This window comes from Xylocopa sonorina, chromosome 5, assembly GCF_050948175.1.
Source record: "Xylocopa sonorina isolate GNS202 chromosome 5, iyXylSono1_principal, whole genome shotgun sequence".
NCBI lineage: Eukaryota > Metazoa > Arthropoda > Insecta > Hymenoptera > Apidae > Xylocopa > Xylocopa sonorina.
In genome coordinates, this window is record NC_135197.1 from 3,748,584 (window position 1) to 3,770,590 (window position 22,007).

Below are 22,007 nucleotides of genomic sequence, written 5' to 3' on the forward strand. Positions count from 1 at the left end.
CGAACTAGCTTTCATCTGGTAAATTTTAATTTATTATTATATACTCCAATATCAAAGTGCATTTTCAATTTTCACAAAGGAAGTTATGCGTACAACGTTAACTAAATTAGAACGATCTTGTAACGTGAAACCTAATTTTCTTCAGCTCTGTAAACTCTCCGTATTTATTCATAATAAGGGATACGTTTCAAAATTGATATTACATTCGCTGGAAAAATACTCGCGAATATAAAACGCCGATTTCCATTCGAGTTCTGAAATATCAAAGTTACTTTGAGAATTCATTTCAGTTTTTAAACATTTGCCCCGTCCTACCCACGGAGGTTGACACGTGTGTCGTTCGACGTTATTAGCACATGCTCTCGCACAAATTATCCGCCGTGATAAGCAAATACTTTTACCGGGCCCGGCAAACGTAATTAGCCAAATGGAATGTCGGCGTCTATTTAATTATAATAAATTTCTCCGGTTAATTGAAAGTACTTGCGGTATAATGAAATTTTTCCCATCTTTTCTACGTGTACAAAACACGGAAATTAAACGAGACATCAGCGTTGAACAGAATTCGGGAAGAGCAGGGTGGAGAACGCGGTGGCGCAATGGTAACCCGGAAGCTTCTGACATAGCGATGGGATCAAGTACGTACAACGCTGGTGTAGTTGCGGTCGCAGTTTTCGAATCCTCGAATTTTTTATCGCCTAATGAAACGCGCGGGACGGTAGAACGTTGCTCCAGATGGCGATTTCCGGAAGCGATTCTTACCAAAAGATATCGCGCGTTCGGATAACGTGGAATCATATTTAATTTCTCTTCTTCTTCCTCTTTTTTTTTCCTTAAGCACGAACAACGAAAATCCCTGGAAAGGAAGTACTTACGACCGGTTTACTGGTCTGCGGTTCTACGAAGATAGGGAAACAGAGAGCGAAAGAGCTTACCAAGTGACGTACGTTTAATGCCTAACCGCCACTGTACCGGACAGCCCTTATGCGCAGAAATTATAGTACGAATACACGTAACTGTTACTTCAAGTTCTGCGCCAGTAATTTCCCCTGTTCATGAATACCTGCCCTGCCGTACTCCGGCTGATAACGGAAGCCTTAAATCACTGTTCAGGAGAAATCAAGAAGCATGTCTTCCGAAATGGTTACATTGTCGACTGATTTACGGTTCTTACTGAAAGTATCGGACGAGTTTTCGCGACACTTTTCTGTCGTTACGTTCGTTTCAACGTTTTCATAACAAATAATAGCATTCTTATACGACTACGAATATTTGTTGTTATAAAATGAAGCGTAGAAACGAATGGAGGGACGTCATTGGGAAATATTGTACGACAATACCACTGTGCTTTGCATATACAGTGATTACTTTGCATTCTGTCGCAAAAATTTTGTTCTGAAGAATAATTGATACTGCGGATAAACGATTTCGATGCACGCCTATTTCTAACAATTGTTTAACATGTATTATCGTGTTAAGTGATGAGATGGGACATCGTACAATCGTGGTATAAATTATTGATGCTGAAACGATAATACTAAAATCGGAATACGTGAATCGTACATTCGACAAAACGTGTCTCGATGAATTCAATATCATGACGCACACAAGGCACGATAAATCGAGCCTCTTTATACTGGCTATAGGCCAATTGGTTGATAAAATATTTTATAGCCGGGCAAATATTTATTTCGCGTAATGGAATTCTTAAAACGAAATTATCTCCGTTACAATTGTGCCTCAGGTTGGCTCCCCGGTTCAGCTGTTTAATCAATAAATAAGAAGGTGCCTCGTCTTCGAAAGTGGCATTGTATCTTAAAGTTACATACCAGCACACTTACACAGTTGCGTACTTGCCATGCAATATACTTTCTAGTAGAAGATAGTTGTATCCAAACATTTAATTAATGCGTATCGATCGAATCTTTTTATTTAATTTAATCGGTTTATCTATTGATCGATTCATCAACGTCAAATTTTATCCAACGTTCTGCTAGCCGGCACAAACAATTTTGAACCAGTAAAATTTACGCGTTTTCGTGCGGTATATGAAAGCTAATTAAGTATTCAGTACCTTCTGAAAGCTCTTGGAATAATAATTTCGTAACGCGTAATAATTTATTAACGTTATCCGTTGTTCTGTAATATCGCGATGCAAACAATTACGAAGCTTAAATAATGAGCAATATTAGCACGTTTCAATTTAAATGCTCTCTTTTCGTTATGCTTTTTTTGCAACGCGCCGCTAATCTTTCTCGATATTTTAAAAAATATTATTTAATCACGTAGCATCACAATCCAGCGACATTTTCTTCTTAGGACGAACTGTATGCAGAATAAAAATATAAATTGTGTATTACTCACTGCTGGTATCCTGTTTTGGTTGGTTTCCCGGAGACGTGGCCCAGTTAACTTTCATCTCCTGAAACATTCAAGAAACCTAGGTTCATTTGAGCGTAATAACGTCTACACTGTTTAGCACGGACAGACCACGCATCGCAAATATTAAAAACGCCAAAAATATGTACGAAAAATAAACAGCAAGAGCGCGAAACCAATAAAGGGATGAAGCATATTACTGTTCTCTCTTAAATTAGACATTCAAGTCGTCTATCGGTCATTCGTTACCCTCAATTTACACCAAACAAACGACAGCTCGAATCCTGTCGCCAATGAACAACAATCTTCTTAGCTGGTTTCAGTAAATTCCTAAATATTACACGCTTACATTACACTTAACATAAACTGCTCAAGTGCTCGATTAACTTGTTCACCAAAGCGAGTCTCCAGCCACTTGCAAGCACGCGCGCGCGACCCTACGTTACACGCGTTTACACGTACTCGCGGGAATACCGGTTACAGGCGTAAATTATTAACAAGCATGGGTAATTATTCTCTATCAACTCGAAAGACGAGATCTCGAAGCCTTAACGTTAAGCGAAGTGCATGCCTGCGATAGACTGGCTAGAATTTATGACTGGCATTCCTACCGGTAATTAATCCAGAGGAATATTAAAGGCGATGTATACGCGAGGCGGAGTAAGACTACCGGTCGAACCAGTGATATCGTAAAACCTTGCTATACGCTGCCATTGTAGACCGACTTAATGGAAGAATGGTGTCATCCGTACCGGACGGATACGTCGTTGACCGTATCAGTAGCGTTAATTCGGTACACGCAACCGGTGCGACCAGGCTGATATTGAATCGTTACTTCTCATTTTCTTACCTGTCCGCGCGATCGCGCAGCTACTCTTTTTCGTACGTTTAATCAGCGATCGCGTGTTCCATCGAGGGTTGGAACCTAATTTATTATTGGACGAATCGTGTACATCGTAAAAGCTTTAACGCGTTCGCCTTAATCGAGGTGCAATATATTTAGCTTTAACTTGTTATCTTTCTATTGCACTGGGTATTCTGTACTGGTTAAACGGGCAGTTTATTATTCGGTTGGTTCTTCGTCGATATTCTTATCAATTGCTATGAATTCTTTCCTCCTTTTTAAACGGACGGCTATTATCAAAGTTCGATTAATATGGTAATAGATGTTATTGTTCGTAGCGACGATTTTCTCTTCTGAAAGCCCTCTGCTCTTCTCATCCGCGAGTATAAACGTGCAGACTGAATGCGATTTGACTTAATGATATAAGAGTAATTTGAAGCATGAAGTGTAATGAAGCTTTTTTCGAATTTTCTTTACAGGTCAACGCGTATTTTCTCGACAATTAATAATACTGGCCCCGAGGCAGTTGTTTAGCGCGATGGAAATAAGTACAAATTTCTTCGATATCGTTAATCTCGATGACCCAATTCGTTCTGGAAAGCACACGTACCTTCACGAGCACCCCAATGACGCTTTGGAATCACCAATCTGCCGATGTAATTTTTGCCGCTACATCCATATAAAACCACGAGCTGGTGTTAATTAAACAATAATTGAACCGAATTGCGAGCGAAACGCGCGTACGCGGGCAAAATACTCCGTCCGATAAAGCGTTTACGCCGATGAGATACTTTGTTCGATCGGCAATGCCGCGCGACTTGCGGAACAGTTTGTACATTTAGATTCGCGAACGGAAATGAAGAACCGCGAATAACCAACGGAACAAACGCAGTTGATCCTGTTTACTGTGGCAACACGTACGAGCAATCATGCGCGTTTCATTCGCTTCACTAGCTATTAAAACGCGATGTTGGCTCGCAATTAAAAAAAACTGTAGAAATAACTGTTGGAACGATGATTGATGCGTGGCGTCGTATATCGGGGTATATCACATGGCTGACGTTTGCAATGGAACTTGATTATAGTTGTTTCATTATACTTGATTGTAGTTGTTGTGAGTCGCTTGAAAGCAGAAATTTCAAGTCAAGGTTCGAGAATGGGAAGTTCTTGAATTTGAAGACAGCTGGTTCGTTTAATTGATACTTCTCATTAGTTTGAGATTATTCAGGCAAAATTAGTCACTTTTATCAATTTGAAAAGTGTGCTAATTATTCGAGAAAAAATTGGACCATGTTGACATTTTCGCGTACAATTTTAATGTTTGAACAATGCTCGAAAGGTAGATCTTCGTGTAGTAACTGAATATTGTTGCAACATAAAATTTATAATGTTCGTAAAATTGATTTATAATCATTATTAGATATTATTTCTTCTCAATTTCTGTTGCATGAATGCGTGGAACATGCAAATATCGATTGAAGTTTCAACTACGAATTAATTATGCATATTATAGTTGCGTGAACTGTTGGGAATATTTCTGGGTAACTTGCAAAATATTTAAACGATTGTTGCACGTGTTCTAACAGGTTGAAACGAAAAGTAACGCATTACGCGCATTAATTTTTATTATAACAAGTGTAGCGACGTGTCACCATTATCGTGCGAGCATGATTCAAACCGAATATAAAAGAAAAAGCGCAAAAGTTCCTTTTATTACGGAGCTCCTGCCTCTAACCCTAATGCAAAAGTTCTGTAAATATTTTGCATGCCGTTTGTTGCAATAAGCATTCGTAACCAGAACAAGAAAATGTAAATTGTGCCCCAAGAAAATGGATGTGTTGAATTCACGCAAAAGTATCGCAGTGTTCTTGCGGTGGGAAAAACGATACCGTAAATGCCTCACTTTTCACCATTTCCATTTCTTTTTTCTTTAATATGCGACTTTTGATTTTAATTAATTCAAAAGCATGACATTCTGTTCTACGAAACATTGCCAGGGAGAATGGTATTTTATGCTCGCTGTAAATTCATATTCTTGTAACAAGAGAAAAATAACGAACAACTTCTCACTGCATTCTACGTGGAAGTACATCGCAGAGAACTTGATGTCGAAAATTCCTAAACCGTATCTTAATTACATACTTCGCGTTCCTTCGTTAAGATAGCTGGAAAAACGGTGACAGACGCATAAATCCCTTCGCAACGCAAAAATTTATTCTTCTATTCGCCACTATTTCGATATTCTCATCGAAGTGTAACATAAAGATCGACAATAACAGAAAAGCAATAGTACAAGCTACGGTTCTACCAAAATTAGAAGAAAATAGCTCGCAGCTCCGCTACGTTCAGCCTCGATGAACGCGACCGGATGCAAAAAGTAAAATCAGAAACGCTACAAATTACCGCGCGAAATTTGTTGACCAGTGTTATCGACGCAAAGATAAACGCTGCCGAGCGGTAACTGCAATATTTCTATATCGGTTCTCGTCGATACCGTCGAATGAATATTTCATTTCGCCGTCCGTTGGAAATTATTACGAGTCGATAATCGGATGAACGGCCGGATACGGGTAGCGCCGCTGGGTCATAATCGCGCCGCGGCCAAGCCGGCTGGTTTCCGTTCGCCTGGCGGCCCGTTTCAAAAGTTCCGCCGCTTAATAAATGCGGGGAAATAATACGGCGGCACGGGCGCGTAGAGTTGTTCCGTTATCCGAAACTTTGGTCTACCTGCTTTACCTGCATCACCTCTTTCCGGGAGTTGCCGCGTGGACTGGCTGCACCAGATGCGGGAGGCAAGGTACACGGGACAAGTAATGTTGCGCGAAGGAAACTGCAGCGCGGAAAGAGAGGCAGGGATAAGGAATATCAGGGCTAGGAATAAGTAAGTAAGCGAGTGACTGCGTAAGGGAGGGAGTAAGTCTGGCCTGGTAAAGTAAGTTAGGGGATAGAACGCGGAGGAGTGCCCAGGACGGCCGCCACGGTAACGTCGGGGCCCCCGCAGTGTGTCTGCAGCAATTTGCAACTTTTAATAGTTAGTCCTGTGGCTGCGAGGTCGTCCACCGGCCCAGACCCCCTTTTTTTTTATAGTTTACACACCGGCAAGTTTATACGCCATAGTTTTTCCAAGTTAATGCGGGACCACCTCGTTCTATTTATGCCGCGTGTACCGATCCGCTCGCGTTCGGAAAATTGCCTTTCGACGTGGACAATGGTGTGGCGACTATCGTTGGTCGTGTCGTACCCTGTGGCGCAGGGTGAAAATGCGAACTTAACCCTCGAGGCAAAGAAACAGAAGACAATCTTTCATGTTCAGGGGGTGAAATTAAAAAGCGAAAGTTAGTTTTCCGATAGTTTTCGCCTAACACACCTGCAGTACACACATTCGCTATCATACATTATCTAGTTCTTTTCTTCTTTACACCTAGTCGTCGAAATAAATTATTTCGTTATCGTTAAACCGCGACACTTACTTAATTCATCGCGTCACCCTCTCGAAATGGCAACACTCGCGAACAAGCAGCCTGAATTACTCGAATCTCACGATATTCACACGATATAAAACGAAAGCTCCCCCCCTAAACCATATAGCCTGTTACGAGAGAGCATGAAAATAATCTCACAAGAGATCCCACGTACCCGAGTTCTCGTTGGCCAACCGAGTGCGGACGGGCAGCGAACACCCCGTAAAGTGCATCGCGCCCTCGATCGTAGAAACGGCGTGGTCCCCGGCGTGGCAGTTTAATGCGGGACTTAGGCAGTCGATAGGTAACCGATCGCATATTGCGGTGGCGAGAAGGGTTGAGTTAGTGGGCAGACGGGGACCGCGGCAGGAAGTCGGGCAGAAATTGCAAACCGGTGCACTTTTGACCTTAACTGGCCGGCTGTCGGTCAGATATTTATTGTCCTATTACCGTGATTGATACGCGGCCAGCCTGGCCATCGGCTGCTATCTTATATAAGTACATTTAATGGCGCACGGTCGTCTCGGACTTTCACATGACGAAGGGAGGCCGCTTCGTTCGTTGTCGTCCGGCATTACGGGCCTGGTCGACAGCGCGCGTCCCCCCGGCGCGCACCCTCGCTCGGTTCCACGTTTTCTTACTTGTGTCTTCTTATTTCCCAACCACATGGCGCCATTAGTCGCCGCAGCACCGACGTTTCTCGCCTGCCGCGGTAATAAGTCACGTAAATGCTATCCTAAGGAATTTACGAGACACCGGGGTTACTTTCCTCGCGATGCCGTGCAACCACCCACTTTCCTTGGCTATCTGCGCTGCGCCCTCGTGACGATACTTCCCACCGATTTTCTCATAGATTACCGCCTGACTACGGTTACGTTCAATCTGTACGAGGAATCGGGGCTGTTCGGTTTTTCTTGCTGAAAAGAAATTGTGAAAACGGAAGTTTTTACTACTCCGTATCGCAGACGAGAACGGATAGAGAAATAGAAAATATTTAACACGTTGCTGGCTGATGACGTGTTAGTGTGTCTTTTAAGTTGAAAATTTTGTAGTCGTTGACGTAGCAATTCAATTGTCATTATCGAGGACCCATTGACGTAATAATTCGTCATTTAATTTTGATTTTCGAGTAGCCGTTGACGTGTTAGTACGTTTTGTAAAAGTTATCAATAACAAAATTTATAGTGCACTTTCTTTTACTGGAAATTTGCGAAATATTAATTTTGACGTGCTATTGGTGGTGTTGTGTTCATAATTATTAGAGAATTATATTCGTATTTCTCTATCTTAGGGATGAAGCAGTGTGCCATTAATTTTCATAGCACGTTGCATTAGAATTTGTTCCAGGATATATTAGAAATTTAAATTATATCTATATTTTCTTTCTAAATGAATTATTAATCTTTTTAAACAACTCACAAATGGTTAAAACAACGCTACATTAGCGCGAAACAGATGAATAAATTTTCCTTAGAGGAAAAAATTGTTGCGGACTAGTATTAAAATTGATATTACGCTAAATGCAAATTGTTGTTGCCATTAAAATTTACATAGGCAACGGTGGTACATGTATTTTAAGTAAAAGTTAGACCGGGAGAATCAGACTGTACCATTTCACCTGCCACTTCTAATTGTATTTGTTATGCTAATAAAGACCGAGTTTCAAGTATTTGTATATCGCGTGAGAATGGCTGGGTGATTTCTTTCATTCGCCAATTCCAGCTGTGTACAAGGCACGGGTACATAAATTTCGCAATTTTTCTCCTTGATTCTTAAGATAGACCAGTTGCAAATGATAGAGGCCTTTCTGTTTCAAGCTGCTGACCTATATTATTCTAAGTCAGTGAGTTATTGACTACGGCATAAAAAAATTTCTGCTAACTAAGCACGAACGATCCTTCCTCATAATACATTTTACTGCATCAATAAAGCGTTCCATAGTTTAATGCGTCATATAAATTTTTGCGGAGTATTGAGCTTGAGCTCTAAAGAAACCGCGTACGTCGTTCCTCGAATATATGTACAACTTTTACCCGATATATTGAATTTCGTTCGTAAATGTATCACGAAACGCGATATGAAATTATTTAATCGACCAGCAATTACATAGCGTATCGAATGCGACCTTGATTAAAGAAAAAAAAAGAAAGAACAAAGAAAAGTTTGCAACATTCGACGAACTCTGTCCAATTTTAGAAACTACCCTTCCATTTCACGTTGGTGATTAGTTGAAAGATAGACACAATGCATGACCACTGTTACCTCGAGGAATCTATTAAACAGTTTCCGTCACTCTTTTACGATCGGCGTATCGTTTAAAACTTTCTACGCCCCGCTCTTAAAACCAATTTTATACCGTTTCATGCAATTACGATCGATTCAGTGTCTAACCTCGATACAATTCCCGACAGTTTGCACTGCGCGCGGAGAAAAAAGGAGAGGGAGGGGGGAAAAAGGGAAAATGTTTCCTTGCGTCAACTTTTCCCGGGTTCCACTATTTATTCATTGACCAAACCATTTACCCGTCGCTTGCGTACACCGTGCAACTTTCCATTCTTGTTCAAAAAGTTGGGAAAACTGGTTCGAAATCCCAGGCAACCGGTACACGTGTGCGCGTACGTGTACGAGTATGCCCGTGTGCGAGCGCACACGAGGCAGCAGTTTAAGCGATTCCCGGCGAACGAGAACGAGAAAAGTGGAAGGAAAAGAAAGCGTTAGCAGTCTACGAGTTCTCAAAACCTTTAACACATTGGCCACCGCGTCTAAACAAAGGGAATTTCCTTTGGGAACGACCGTTTCTGTGTCTTCCCGCTCGAATTACTTTGCTGACGGGGAATTCTGCACCGTTACTGCTTTCAAATCGACGGGGAATCTTTCGCAATTAACGGAATTGCTTTTTACTGCAGTTTTTCTTTTCGCTACCCGAGTGAGAAAAAAATTACCATTACGTTATTATTGGTATATCGACGTAGCGAATTTTAAAGCAAACATTGTTACATATTAACGTTGTCACTGTAGGTGTAAAGAAAGGACTTGAGGGTGTTAAGGCCCACATGTTCGATAGCCGCATCGATTTTAACCATTACTAGGTTTACGATGCAGACGCGAGCTTCCATAAAGCGAAAGAACTGAGTCCAAGTAAAATAGTCACCATAAACCTTGTCACCTGTCACAAGGTGATAACACCCTGCTTAGAAAGAGAGAGAGAGTAGAAAGCGAGTGTTTTTAGAAAACGCCTAATTGGCAGAAGAAGGAAACGTCTATCAACTCGTCATCAACCCAAAAACTGTATATACAAAACGCTAGAATTACATAAAAAAAAGTAAAAAGTGTATGACTATCAGAGGAGTGTTAGCATGAAATAAACTTTAAGCAGAAACAGTCTTCTTTAAACTGCCCTCTCCTCATCTTGACGACCAAACCCTCGAACATTCCTACATCATATAAAAAAAATCATACAAACTTTTTATGTAATCATTGAAAAATGTATTGTACGATCGTTCTGTAACATTATCGTACGAGAATTTCATCAGAATTACTCGACTGCCAAGCTTGGTGGCGGCACCCACGTGGTGCACCCAGTACCGGCGGAATACTTGGCCGCACCGCGGTGGCCGATGATATACGATCGTGCCGCATGCCCCCTGCTCGTATCTTATTATGTATCACCGGCGGCGTGCAGAACCGCGCTCGCCATCCGGTCGAGCCGTCGTAACCCAGCGCGGCGACGAGCGGCGAAGTGGCCTCGGTTTGTTCCTTCGTCCGCGGACGACGTGCTTTATCAACCGTGCTCGGACAAAGAAAATCAGGAGCCGTCGAACGGTCGTTTTGGTCCGGTCGATCGAGCTGTCCGAAGAGTGGCGGCGAGATTCACTTCAACGATCCTCGAGCCTGCGGAGGCGCAACGCTGCAGGAATTTACGCTCGCGGTCACGCTATTTGCGTGTGCAGATTCGCGTTTTGCATTTTTACTGTCCCCGATTTTCGGTCACCGGCAGAGGACGCGCAAAATTAGCGGGGGCGGAGTGCCCGTTGACGAAGCGAATATATTCTGCGAGGGGAATTCGCCAGGGGCCATTTTTGGCTCAGATTTCGTGGGTATAGTACACTGTAGCTGTGTATTAATGGAGATGCACGGTTCGAAATAAAATGCAAGAATTGACGAACGTTACTTGCATTTCATACAAAGTCCTAGAGTTTGTCGAAAGTACAGTGAACAGCATACATTTCAATTTGACGAAGTGCTAATTAAATAATAATTTACAGTATTTGTTTTATTTCCAGTTTCGTAGAGTCGATCGTATTGTTCGAACAAAGGGAATCGTGAATTATCGCCTCCTTGTTTCTCCAATGGGTTACAGAATCCGCTCGAAGGGTCGAAAGCCACTTCTTACGGATACACAAGCCGGGTCGCCGCCAAATATGCATCCCATGTGCCTCGTATCAACCATCGCTTTAATAATATAGCATCGATCCTCATAAATCGTTTCCGCCGGACTATCGTACGCACGTTGAACATCTATCTATATACAACCTTGCATTCGAATATATAATAGGATCCAGTATGATTGCTGTTGGAAAATGACAACGATGCAGCCAACCGTGAGGCATATAGTGACTTTATTTCTAAGAGGAGCTTGCAAGGTATTAGAATCTTGGTAAGAAAGAACGAGATTAATTGTATCTTTTAATTTGTACGGTGTGCATAAGTAGAAAAACGTTTGGAATATGCGTCGGAGACAGTTGTCGCGCTATACGTTGACTTGACTACTTGCAAGTGGGTTAAGCTACAGCCGCCGTTCAGTCGGACACTGTCTGGACTTTTTGTGTCCGCTGGCCAATCAGGCAAACTGCCTGGCTGTATCTACTTACAAGTGATCGCATTGGTATCATTTCGAGGGTTAAAATTAATGAATAGAATAAATTTTTTAATTTACTACAGAATGGCAGCAAGTACTTTTTTCTTCTTTTTCTTCGCTCTACGTTTAAGCCCGTGGTATTCTACGTGTTACGGGAAAATTTAACTCTGCGGCTATTTAAAATTCCATATTGTTACAAAGTAAGTGGCTAAATAGAATGGCGTAGGTCTCGTGCCAGGAACGAGAATTTTTCTCTTATGAAAAACGAAGATGAAAAAGAAAATTTGTAACGAAAAACGAAATTCAAAGCAAAAAAAAAAGGGGAGAGAGGGCGAGAGGGTCGACTGGATGAACCAATTGTGGAATTTGAATATTCTATTCGGTACAATGTTCCACCGTAAAATGATGCGGCCGAAATGGGGTTGACCTAAAAAGTAAATCACAAGTAAAGAAACTGGTTTATGTAAATTGTTCCTCAATCGTTCTCCCGATCAGACCGCGTCGATACACTATGTCCAAAATTTGGAAATACGCGGAGGCCGCCAAAAAGGACGCGCGCAAAAACAAAAACGATCGTGGTGCTCGTGAATTTAGAACAAAAGCACGAGCAGAGAAGTGGACCAACCCTCTAAATCTTCATTTGCTCGCTGCGAAGCACTGTAAAGAAAATCGAAGCTACGAATTCTCAAACTAAATAACGATAATTTCGATCATTTTCAATCTCTGCGACAGCTCCATTCTCTTAAGGGGTGCGCACAACTACAAACAGAATACAATTGTCAGCTGTCTGTTTGAAAACAGTCCATCAGATTTTTTAACGACTTCCTCGCGATCGATTGCTCGATTCGGCTCTCCGAGTGGAAAAGCCAAGAGCGAAGAGTGGCGAGAAGGAAGATCGTCGAACGCAGGTGAATGGCGAGCCGGCCGGTTGAAAACGCGACGTTGTTTCCAGCAGATTTAATTACAAAAGAGACGCGCAACAGTTAGCTCGTGTAGCTCAAAAGGGAGTAAAACGAGACCGGGTGACAAAAGGCTGGCGAGGGTGGCTGAAAAACGGGGAACGGGCTAAGAGAATGCGGCCGGTTGTGTACGCGGACGCGTGTACGGAGGATCTGAAGTGGGGTCGTTCTTTCTTCGACTGAGAATTTTTCAGCGGCAGCATCGCCGTCGGTGAGCCGCGTGAAACGCAGTTCGGCCACAGCGGAGACGGGCGACGAGCGATGCTGCACGCATTCCTCGCGGGAGCCACGTATCCGTGCGCTAAGGTTAAGTGAGAAAGCTCGGGCGCGCTTTAGCTACGAGCCTCTTCTCGTAAGCACCAGCCCTACGGAATGCGTCCCCCTTCAAGTGGCTCCTCATCTCTCGAAGCATTCTAAACGCGTGGCCCCTGCCTCTTCTTTCTCTTGTCGACCGACAAGTGCGTCTACACCTTGTTGCGCCCTTGTGAACGAGTTTACTCCTAGCTAACTACATCAAATGTGGTGCACGAGTACGTGCACGAGTGTATAAATACGATTAATTTTTTATAATTGCGGCGTTCCTTCAATATTCGTCGCTAAAGAGACAGCAACCTTAATATAGATAACATGGTTTCCATATAGTAGACTTTTCGATCTATCCCTAATGTCTCGCGAGTCTGGCGCGACTCCGCCATTTTGGTAGCCTTGCTGATGAGTTCACTAGCAGGCTTCTTACATGTACATAGTTCTATGCTAAGCAGCGCGCTTCATAATTATTTGTTCAACATCTTCGACCAACCATTTCATCACTTTTTTTCAACGTTCACGAGAACGTTCACTCGCAGCATTCGCGTCGTTTCGAGCCACGAGATGTCGATATATCGATCGAAATTTATAGTCGCAGCTATCGCGTGCTTCGTCTTTTACAATCGCGACGGGGAAAGGCAACGGTGGGGATGACCTGTACGTAACGAGGCAATACCGCTTGTATTTAAGAACGATTGTTATCACCGCGGCGAACTAATCAAGAGAAGGATCGTATCGCGTGTGACTTGCCGCATCGAGACCTATTCGGGTCTCGTTGCGACGTATCATCGGGACGAGATTGAAATCGATCGTTGTCCCGTTAAATACCAGGCGGTGAAGAATGGCAAATGGGTATAAATAACTGAAGGGTTGAATAGCTATAAATAGTTGAGGGAAATCCTGAAAGCAGAATCCGATTGAACGCGAGGCACGCTGTTGCGTTTGTGGCGTTTACAAGATTCAACCAACGGGCTGCTCTTTGTTACATATTTTATCGCACAACCTGCATCAATGTTTCATCGCGTTGGTCAGCTACAAATGGATAAGGAATATCAGAGGGAAAAGGAAATCGTCAGAGCCAAAGTATCATTACAAAAGTAAAACTTGACATACTTCCTTGGTACCTTACTCCATATTTTCATTTATAAATGAATTTATTTTCTCTTCTACAAAAACAGCGTGCACTTGCGCAGAAATTTATCAATTTACCAAATTATCTAATCATCTAAAATTAATGCATCAATCCTACATTCGATTGATACAACAGACACTTCTAGCGTTCCACGAAACAAAATTAATGGAAAAGTTTGAGAGCTGATTTACCGCAAGAGTAAGAGTGAAATAGAACCAACGAGGGGTGCCAGGAAATAACAACAATTTAAGGGAAGGTAATGTCCAGGAAACGGACAAAGTAGTTTGTCGAGCAAAGTGCCGTTCCTAGTTCTTTCGATGTCGCGTCCAATTGAACTTAACGGATTCTTAATCCCTTCGCACGTATCGTTCACGAAGCTTCGAGCGCGAGGCAAGCTTCAACTCTCGACGGAGGCATCCTGTGATCGATATGAATTTTATCGGAGGCCACCGCGTTCCCATGCGGAATTATACGCCACCAATACGAGGCATAATTGCGCGAGCACAATACGGACGAACGAATATAAATGCACTCGAACGTACGGTTATAAAGCCGGATGGTTAATAACCGTATTGCGACGCCGTTAAGAGACATTAAGCTTTCGTCGACGTTATCCGCGTGACTACTCCGCGGATCCCCAGGGCGCGTTAAACTTGTTACCCTGATTATTTCGCATAATAAAACGCGGGTCACGGTTTAATTGCGAGGCGCATTATGCGCGACGCGAAACTACCCCGTTCCCGTCTTGATTTAAAAAACAGAAGTTTCAGACGCGGCGCGCATTCGGGCGCGCCTCGAATGGCTCTTGAAACGTCTCTGCTGAAAGCTGTCATAAGTAGACTGGTTAATGCGCGTTTATATCTCGTCCTCAGTTAGTGCCAGTACAGTGGGAGTATTATTTTTGAAGATTCGAAACTTGTTTGAGGTGACTGTTGATTTGCTTAGAAAGCAGTAGTTGCATCGTATGCGTTTACATCTCACTGGTGTAAGAACATCGTGAAAATTTGGCGATTATTTAAAAATCGTCAAGCTTCCGGGTAAATTGACACCGGTGGTGGCAGTTTTTCGTACACAGAAGCGCACAACAATCGCGAGGCAATTGGGTTGGCGGAAAAATTGTACAACTGCTCCCGAAAGAGTTGACAGTCGTTTAAAGCAGGAAGCCAACAGGAAACGTCGAGGACTCTGACGGTAGATAACTTCCTTTGTTTCTGTGGACCGTCTGTTTTCCCTTTCTGCTCGCCCCCATCGTCGCTCAACGGCGACGAGAGGAAAGGGTGCTTTGGCGTCGAGTTGTCTTTCTTTGACTGGCAGCACCGAGTAGGAAAGGTGGCGAATACTGGAGCTACCGAAGTCAAACGGTGAATACTTCCGTCGATATTTAAATTCCGCGTCGAAAGGCGACGACGAAAGGAACGAACGGCAGTCGCTGAGAAGAGCGGGAGGCCGACGCGTACGGGTCACGGACGTTGTTTCTCTGACTTTGATCCTTCGGGTAATTACATTCTTTCAGTTCGAAGGCAAGCGCAAAGTGTCGACGCGTTTTTCCCCGCGAAGTCCATGAAAATCTTTCTCCTCTGCCCCTCGCGCTTCTCCCAGATTACTCTGTTATAGACTGCGCTTGCGTCAGCGATTTCATGATTTCAGAATCGAGACATATTTCGAAGAGTACAAGAATTTTTAATCACGACGATTCGACGAAAAGCAATTCGCTGTTTCGCGATAAAGACGAGCGAAACGAATGGTATTGATCCATAAAATAACCTATTAATTTCTCTGCAAAGAAGGATATATATTGAAACGCGATCTATAATGCGATAAACTTGATCAAACGATTCCCCGCAAATCTGGTAGAACGATTTCAAATTTCTTTAACCAGATTGCGATTCTCAGTGACAAGCGGAGAGCCATCAACGCGCAACGCGTCGAAAATAGCTTTTATACGATTCATTCGATCTAACCACATTACTTTCTTTCCATATGAGACAGGTATATGATGTTGTCAAGGAATTGATTCGAAAATTAATCGGGCCAACACATCGAGACTTTGATACCAACTCTACGTATCCGCGAGTTTGTTCATTTAACTTTCGATGATTTTAATTCATATTTAGAATCTATTCAAATTTTTGTTAACTTAACAATTGAAAACTAACTAGACTACATTAAAAAATATTAAATGACGTCAGTTAGATAACAACTAGAATGATACGATACACTTGATCGGAATTTTTGATCAGGTGTAGAAGCTCTTGATCTTTTCAGCGAATTCAGTAGAACAACTTAAAATTATTCCGACAGAATGCAAGTTCCGTATATCGCAGACAAGCGAGATACCAAGGGCTCGTAAAAACATCAGAAGTACCTTCCGCACGATCCGGTCGAACACCACGATGCATCAGAAGTCAGTCAATAACCCGCGTTTCGTTCTGCGAAGATACGATTTCCTATAATAACTTTACTTCGTCCAACACGTGCCACGGTCTCGTACATTCCCGTTTAATGCTTCCGTAGAACGTTCCACGGGCACAAAGTGTAGCCTCTGCGGCTGTTCTAGGCCCGACCATTCTTCCCGGCGGAAAAATTTCCATGGCAAAGTCTACGGGTGGGTGCTGGGAGCGTTGCTGAGAGGATAGGAGATGCGGCGGCAGGGAAGAAAAGCAAGGGAAGCATCTGGGCAGACTCGCATGAAAGTTTAAACCGATGTTTTACGATGGCTTTTTGTTTCGCGTGTTTTATTGAGCAGAGAGCGGATATTCACGTCAATCTCGCTCTCTAGCAATCCGCGAGAAACCAGAGGAGGCTCTGCCGATCCATCCCTCCACGCCCGACACCCCCGCCGCCTGCTGTCCCTTTTCTAGCCGCCCTCTCGCGTTCTCCTACCTACCCCTTTCCTTCTCGTAACCCCCGCGTTCTTTCTTCTTCCGCTATTCCCTCTGAATCCCTCTGGCCCTCCACCATTTTTCATAAAACTTTCAGTATAACCTGCCCCGCCGAGTACGCGTGTGCGAATGACAGCAGCCGTGAAGCGCCGTTTCGAAAAAAGACTCTTACGGAGTTACGGATTAAAGCTCGTGTCCTTTCGCAGTTTCGAAAGACTGTCCGTCGCGTTTTCTCACGGATGGATAATTCGATAGGACGATCGCGGCTACCCTCGCGAAGGGCGGTCGCGCGTGGAGGATAATAAAACACGTTGGAAAGTGCAAGAACATTCGTTCTAATGGTTCAAACGTAGAAATTGGCCACGTTTGGACGTGTTTCGCGTTTCAACAAAATTTCGAACGTTACGGTTACCCCCCGTGTCGCGGGAAATATATAGCTGGAGTTCCTTTACATGTAAACTCGCCAGGGGAGAAGCCGCGTTCGCACACCGGAGTGATACAGGAGATTTTATTATACGAAGCGGTTTCAACGTGGGTGCAATCTTTTCCTGAGAATGTAAATTTGATTTCGGTCTATCGCGAAAAATTTTTGGGACCATTATTACCGTATGCGATGTAATACTTTGCAATCTTCGCAATTTTGTGAACAGAATAATTTAATGAAGTATTTAATGTAGTTTTCATTAAGTGGAATAATTGTTCAATCTATTCGCAGGTATGGAAGCATTTAATTAAAACGCTAAATAACTAGTTAATAATTGAAACGATATATTACAAGATTTAACGAGCTGAAATTTCCCCGTCGCGCAAATTGCGAATCCTAATAATCGAAGCAAGAAGCCCCGTCCCCATTAATTATCAGGGGGCATTTGCATGGCTATTTATTTAGGAAATTCAACTAAATCCTTCGTAGCTAGCAGCACAAAGAACGTGGAAAGAACTACCCGATAATCCGAGCCGGAGCAAGCTCTTTGTGCTCGAAACAAAAGAAGTCTATCTCTAATCCCACGGGATGTTTCTTAACTAGAGGAGGCAAATGAAGAAGATAATGTCCCGGGAAGGAACGGCAGCTTCCTTTTAGGTTTTGACCTCCGCGAACGAGAGCCCCGCACCCTGGTCTTTGTCTGCGAAATTAAATGATAAAAACACGTCGTACTTCCGCATCACCTAGACCACGTCCCCGGCGCTTCCTCCTATTCACCTTATTCCTGCGGCCTCGTACTTTCGCGTGCCTCGTCCTCCTTATCCCGTTGTCCTGTTTTAATAAGAGATTTCAACGAAACATGAAGACTTCCACGCTCGTTCCTCGCCGGGGATACTTTTCCGCCATGCACTCTGCATCATGATACCGAGCCGTTTCTTTTACACCGAAAACCAGGATAACGCTTTCTATGCACGCTGCTACCCAGACAAAGGCACCAGACGGAGGAACCCTACGCCGGATAATATTTGTCAGACTTATGAGAGCGGTCTTGGAATATGTGACTTGTCTTGCTTCTTCCGTTCGTATCCAGGCGAATCCAGTCGTTTTCCACCTGGCAATTTTTAATATTTGTTACACCCTCGTTGGAAGTTGAAAACGTTGAAAGTACTCGTCGCAACGTGATTCACGTGAGACCATTTGCTCGAGCTTTTATCCAGTCGAAGCTTGTCTAGTCGAAGTTGTTAACGACACGCATTTCTTGACATTCGTGTCCGAATTCTTCCAAACACGGTGTTAAGAATGTATCGCGGCAGTAAAGACGCGTATTAAATTTTAATAACAACGAACCAGGCACGGGGGATATAAATTTTGTATTTAATACGAGACACAGAATTTGTATAAGCAACGAAGATTACTTTGCCGGGTAAGAATTTTTTAGCCCCGCTCTTTTTATTAAAATCTATAAACTTATAATATAAGGGACAGATAGTATGAATATACGCGTACAAAGCATATACATTTTCATTACTCATTTCCTCATGCGCGTATAACCTTCTCGTTAGCCAAAATTAAACCGTCTGGAGGCAAGAATTTTATCAGTCCTCGTTAAACTTGCTTCTGTTTACACCGAGCTGCGAAATTATTTGACTCAGACTGCCACGACGCTCGCTCCTCGCCGACCCGATTCGAAACAAACTAATTACCAAGGAAAACCATCCGCTATCTAATCTCTTGCCGCGCGTTTGAAATATTATCGGTGGGTTAGAGAAGCAGCATTGAAAAATGTTCGAAGTCGAGTGCAACGGCTATGCATATGCATAGTTCACGGTGAAGTAGATAAAACGATCGGACGCGGCCGTGCCCGCGTGTGTGTTGCGATCGTTGCGCGTGGGCAAAAAAAAAAAAAAAGAAAATTGAATTTAAGACCCTCGTAAATTTACATCCCGATCGGAACACTTTACCGAAACGCGATGAAAATAAAAATCTCGGCCAGCCGTTTAGTATCGGTGTTTCATGGAAAATCGAGCGCGGGGACCGTTGGAATTTTTCAAATTCCTGCCAGCATTATGTCAGCCGTGCGCATTGCTTGTATAAAAGTCGTCAATCGGCGGTACCTTCGTTGGAGTTTATGAAAGATATCGTTTTTACGATGCCTCGAACATTATTGCGACAGTATGCGAGAAGGGGTGCTGCATTAAATAGCGCCGACTCGGCGAATCCGGTGAAACAGTGTGGACTATCAATTTATACGGCTTATACTAGCAATAAAGATAGCTGCATATGAGTTGCGTATCTTGTTCTGCTTTTCTTCGTTCCTCTCGCGTTCTTCGCTTCCGTGCGCGTCCTCTTAAGTGCAGATCGCACCTGTGATCTTCGACACGTTGCTTCAAGAACAGTGAATGGTACCAGAAGTGAATATCCTACATCACAGCTTCAAAAATTATTATTATAACGATTGTTGTTTAAATTGAATATCTTTTATATTTATCATTATCGAAAGAAACATCCATGTATTCATGGGAAACTTTTAACGACTCCTTTCGAGGATCGTACGCCTTTGAAGATCGCCATACCGATCGAACGTCAACCAGAAGCGATCTGTATAGAAGCGAGGAGCGCCACGACTTGCGAGGGAATCGTGAAATTGAAACGAAAAGGGATCCACGGGACAAAAGAGGGAAAAGAGGCGGTAATCGTCGACGTTACTTCGAGACGTCTGACCGCGCACATACATCTTCCACTAGAGGGAACATTGTCCGCCGCTCGGACTCCTTGCCAGTACTTTCGTTTGTCCCTACCGTCGTCTGCTGTCTCGAACACGCGCCCTCTAACCCCGAAGCTACTCCTGCTCTGTGTCTATAAGTTTTTCTAGTGGTTCCGCGTTCCTTTGCCTTCGGTAAACGCGAGCCAGCCAGAGACGACAGATGCCAAAGGGTACGTGGCGAAGAAGAAATATTTTATGTACGCGGTGATAACGTTCCCCGTTGTTGTTCGAACGGCACAGTGGTCGTGATTTCGCGCGCGAATGGATCGAAACGATAATCACGCCGACTGAAAATTAAAATAAAACACATCGCGCAGTCTATTGGTTGTAATCTATCGAGTGTATGCGGAACGTGAACAATCGAATTTCTTTTCAATCCTTTGCGCTTTTGTCTCCTATGAAACGACTACAGGACAGAAACGTTTAACCAGGAATTGCTTGTTCTTAATCCCTTGCGCTTTACGTCGTTTGCGTTCGTGAAACGCAAGAATATTAGCCGCTTTATTCGCAAAAGGAACATCCGCCACAAAGCCGTGAGATTGTGTGCTTTATCGGGACGAGAGTCGCGGTGTACTTTATTGTACCGTTAAAATATGGAATACTTTTATTTAATCATGCTTCGTTGCTTAAAAAATGTTTCCTTTCTCCAACGTGGACACAAGCAGCGCAAAAGTGTAATTGAATCTGTACGTATGATTCGTCTCTGGTTCGCACGATTGAAATTTTACAAATTAATGCAGAAATTGCTTTGTAGCGAGTGAACTTGAATACGGTAAAACGTACGTGCTATTAATTACGTCGATAATCAAAGTGTGATGCCCGTACGAAGAGGAATAATAACGGGTAATGTTGAACAAAAATTCCTTTCGCATAATTCAATTTCTGAACTGGCTCAGTCGTAAAGATAAAAATATTCCCACCGTTGTCCATAAATATTTGGTCATTAACCCTTCGAGCCACGGAAAACTGCTTAAACTGCTAAAGAAACTGAACATTCTCGATCGAACGTTAACGTGTAGCTACCAGAATAAAGATTTTAATACGCAAGGGGTCCATACTCTCCACATTTAAATGGTGGTTCTCAAGGAACGTTTCGATGTTATGGAGAATTTAAAATGTTCGCGGTGCTAAAATATTTGTTCCGGGCGGGCGGGTTGAAATGTTAATTCGCGCGACGGGGCCCACGGTATGGGTCCGCGGGTGCGTTTGCTTACTCTTCTGTAACGCGTCTTCCGCAAATGAAATCACTCATAAAAGAAACAAACATAAATAACGCCCCATGAAATTGGATGCCTCGCTCTGTAATCAGAGTTACGGAAAACTCGTCGAGGCAAAAAGGAGCCACGGGGCGACGGTCGGTTATTTCCTGAAAGTATTCCATCTGTGAAGCGAATTTTGTAACGTGTATCAAGAGCGTTCGTTTTGTCCATCGATGAAAAGTAATTTGCCGGTTCGCTCTTGCGTGACAGTTCAAAAAATTAATTCCCTACCCTCGCCGTCCGGCCCGATCGATAGCAATACATCTTTCAATCGTTACTTCGACATCCGGGAGACTCTCTATCCTCTTAAGGGCGCCGTCGACTGAATAACGTTCGTTGATCAGAAACTCGTTCTGAAAAGAATTGAACGTGGCTAACGTACGAAATTGAATATTGGTCGGAAGTCAAACATTGGGTACCGCGCAGGTCGTATTTGTCGTGGAGATAGTTTTAAAATAAACTATAAGGAGACCCAACGTAGACTATACCGTTCAGAAAGAAGGTATAAATTTATTTTTGATAAAATCGCGAGTAGAATTCCATTTCTCCTAAAGCATAAATGTTAAACTCAAACAGGAGATTCATTTTCATTAATATTATTGCGCTCTGTACAATATTAAGTCTAACTTGGAACTTTAGAGAAAGAAAATAACATATAACAAAGAGATATCAACCAACATTTTCTTTAAACGAGAAAGCAGATAGTAACTACAATACGATACCAATCGCAGTGGCGATC

The 22,007-nt window shown here is 43.0% G+C and overlaps 1 protein-coding gene across 6 annotated transcripts in view; it reads right to left on the reverse strand.

Moving 5' to 3' along the window:
• Nucleotides 1-22,007, reverse strand: part of LOC143424087 (uncharacterized) — a 496,432-nt gene that overhangs the window by 287,413 nt on the left and 187,012 nt on the right. For all 6 annotated transcript variants that reach the window (XR_013101878.1, XR_013101877.1, XM_076895902.1 and 3 more), the window contains exon 2: nt 2,365-2,422. Coding sequence is in view for 4 of the 6 variants with exons in the window: in XM_076895902.1 (XP_076752017.1) it covers nt 2,365-2,422 (58 nt within the window). In the remaining 2 variants the exon portion in view is untranslated. The remainder of the gene's footprint in view (nt 1-2,364; nt 2,423-22,007) is intronic.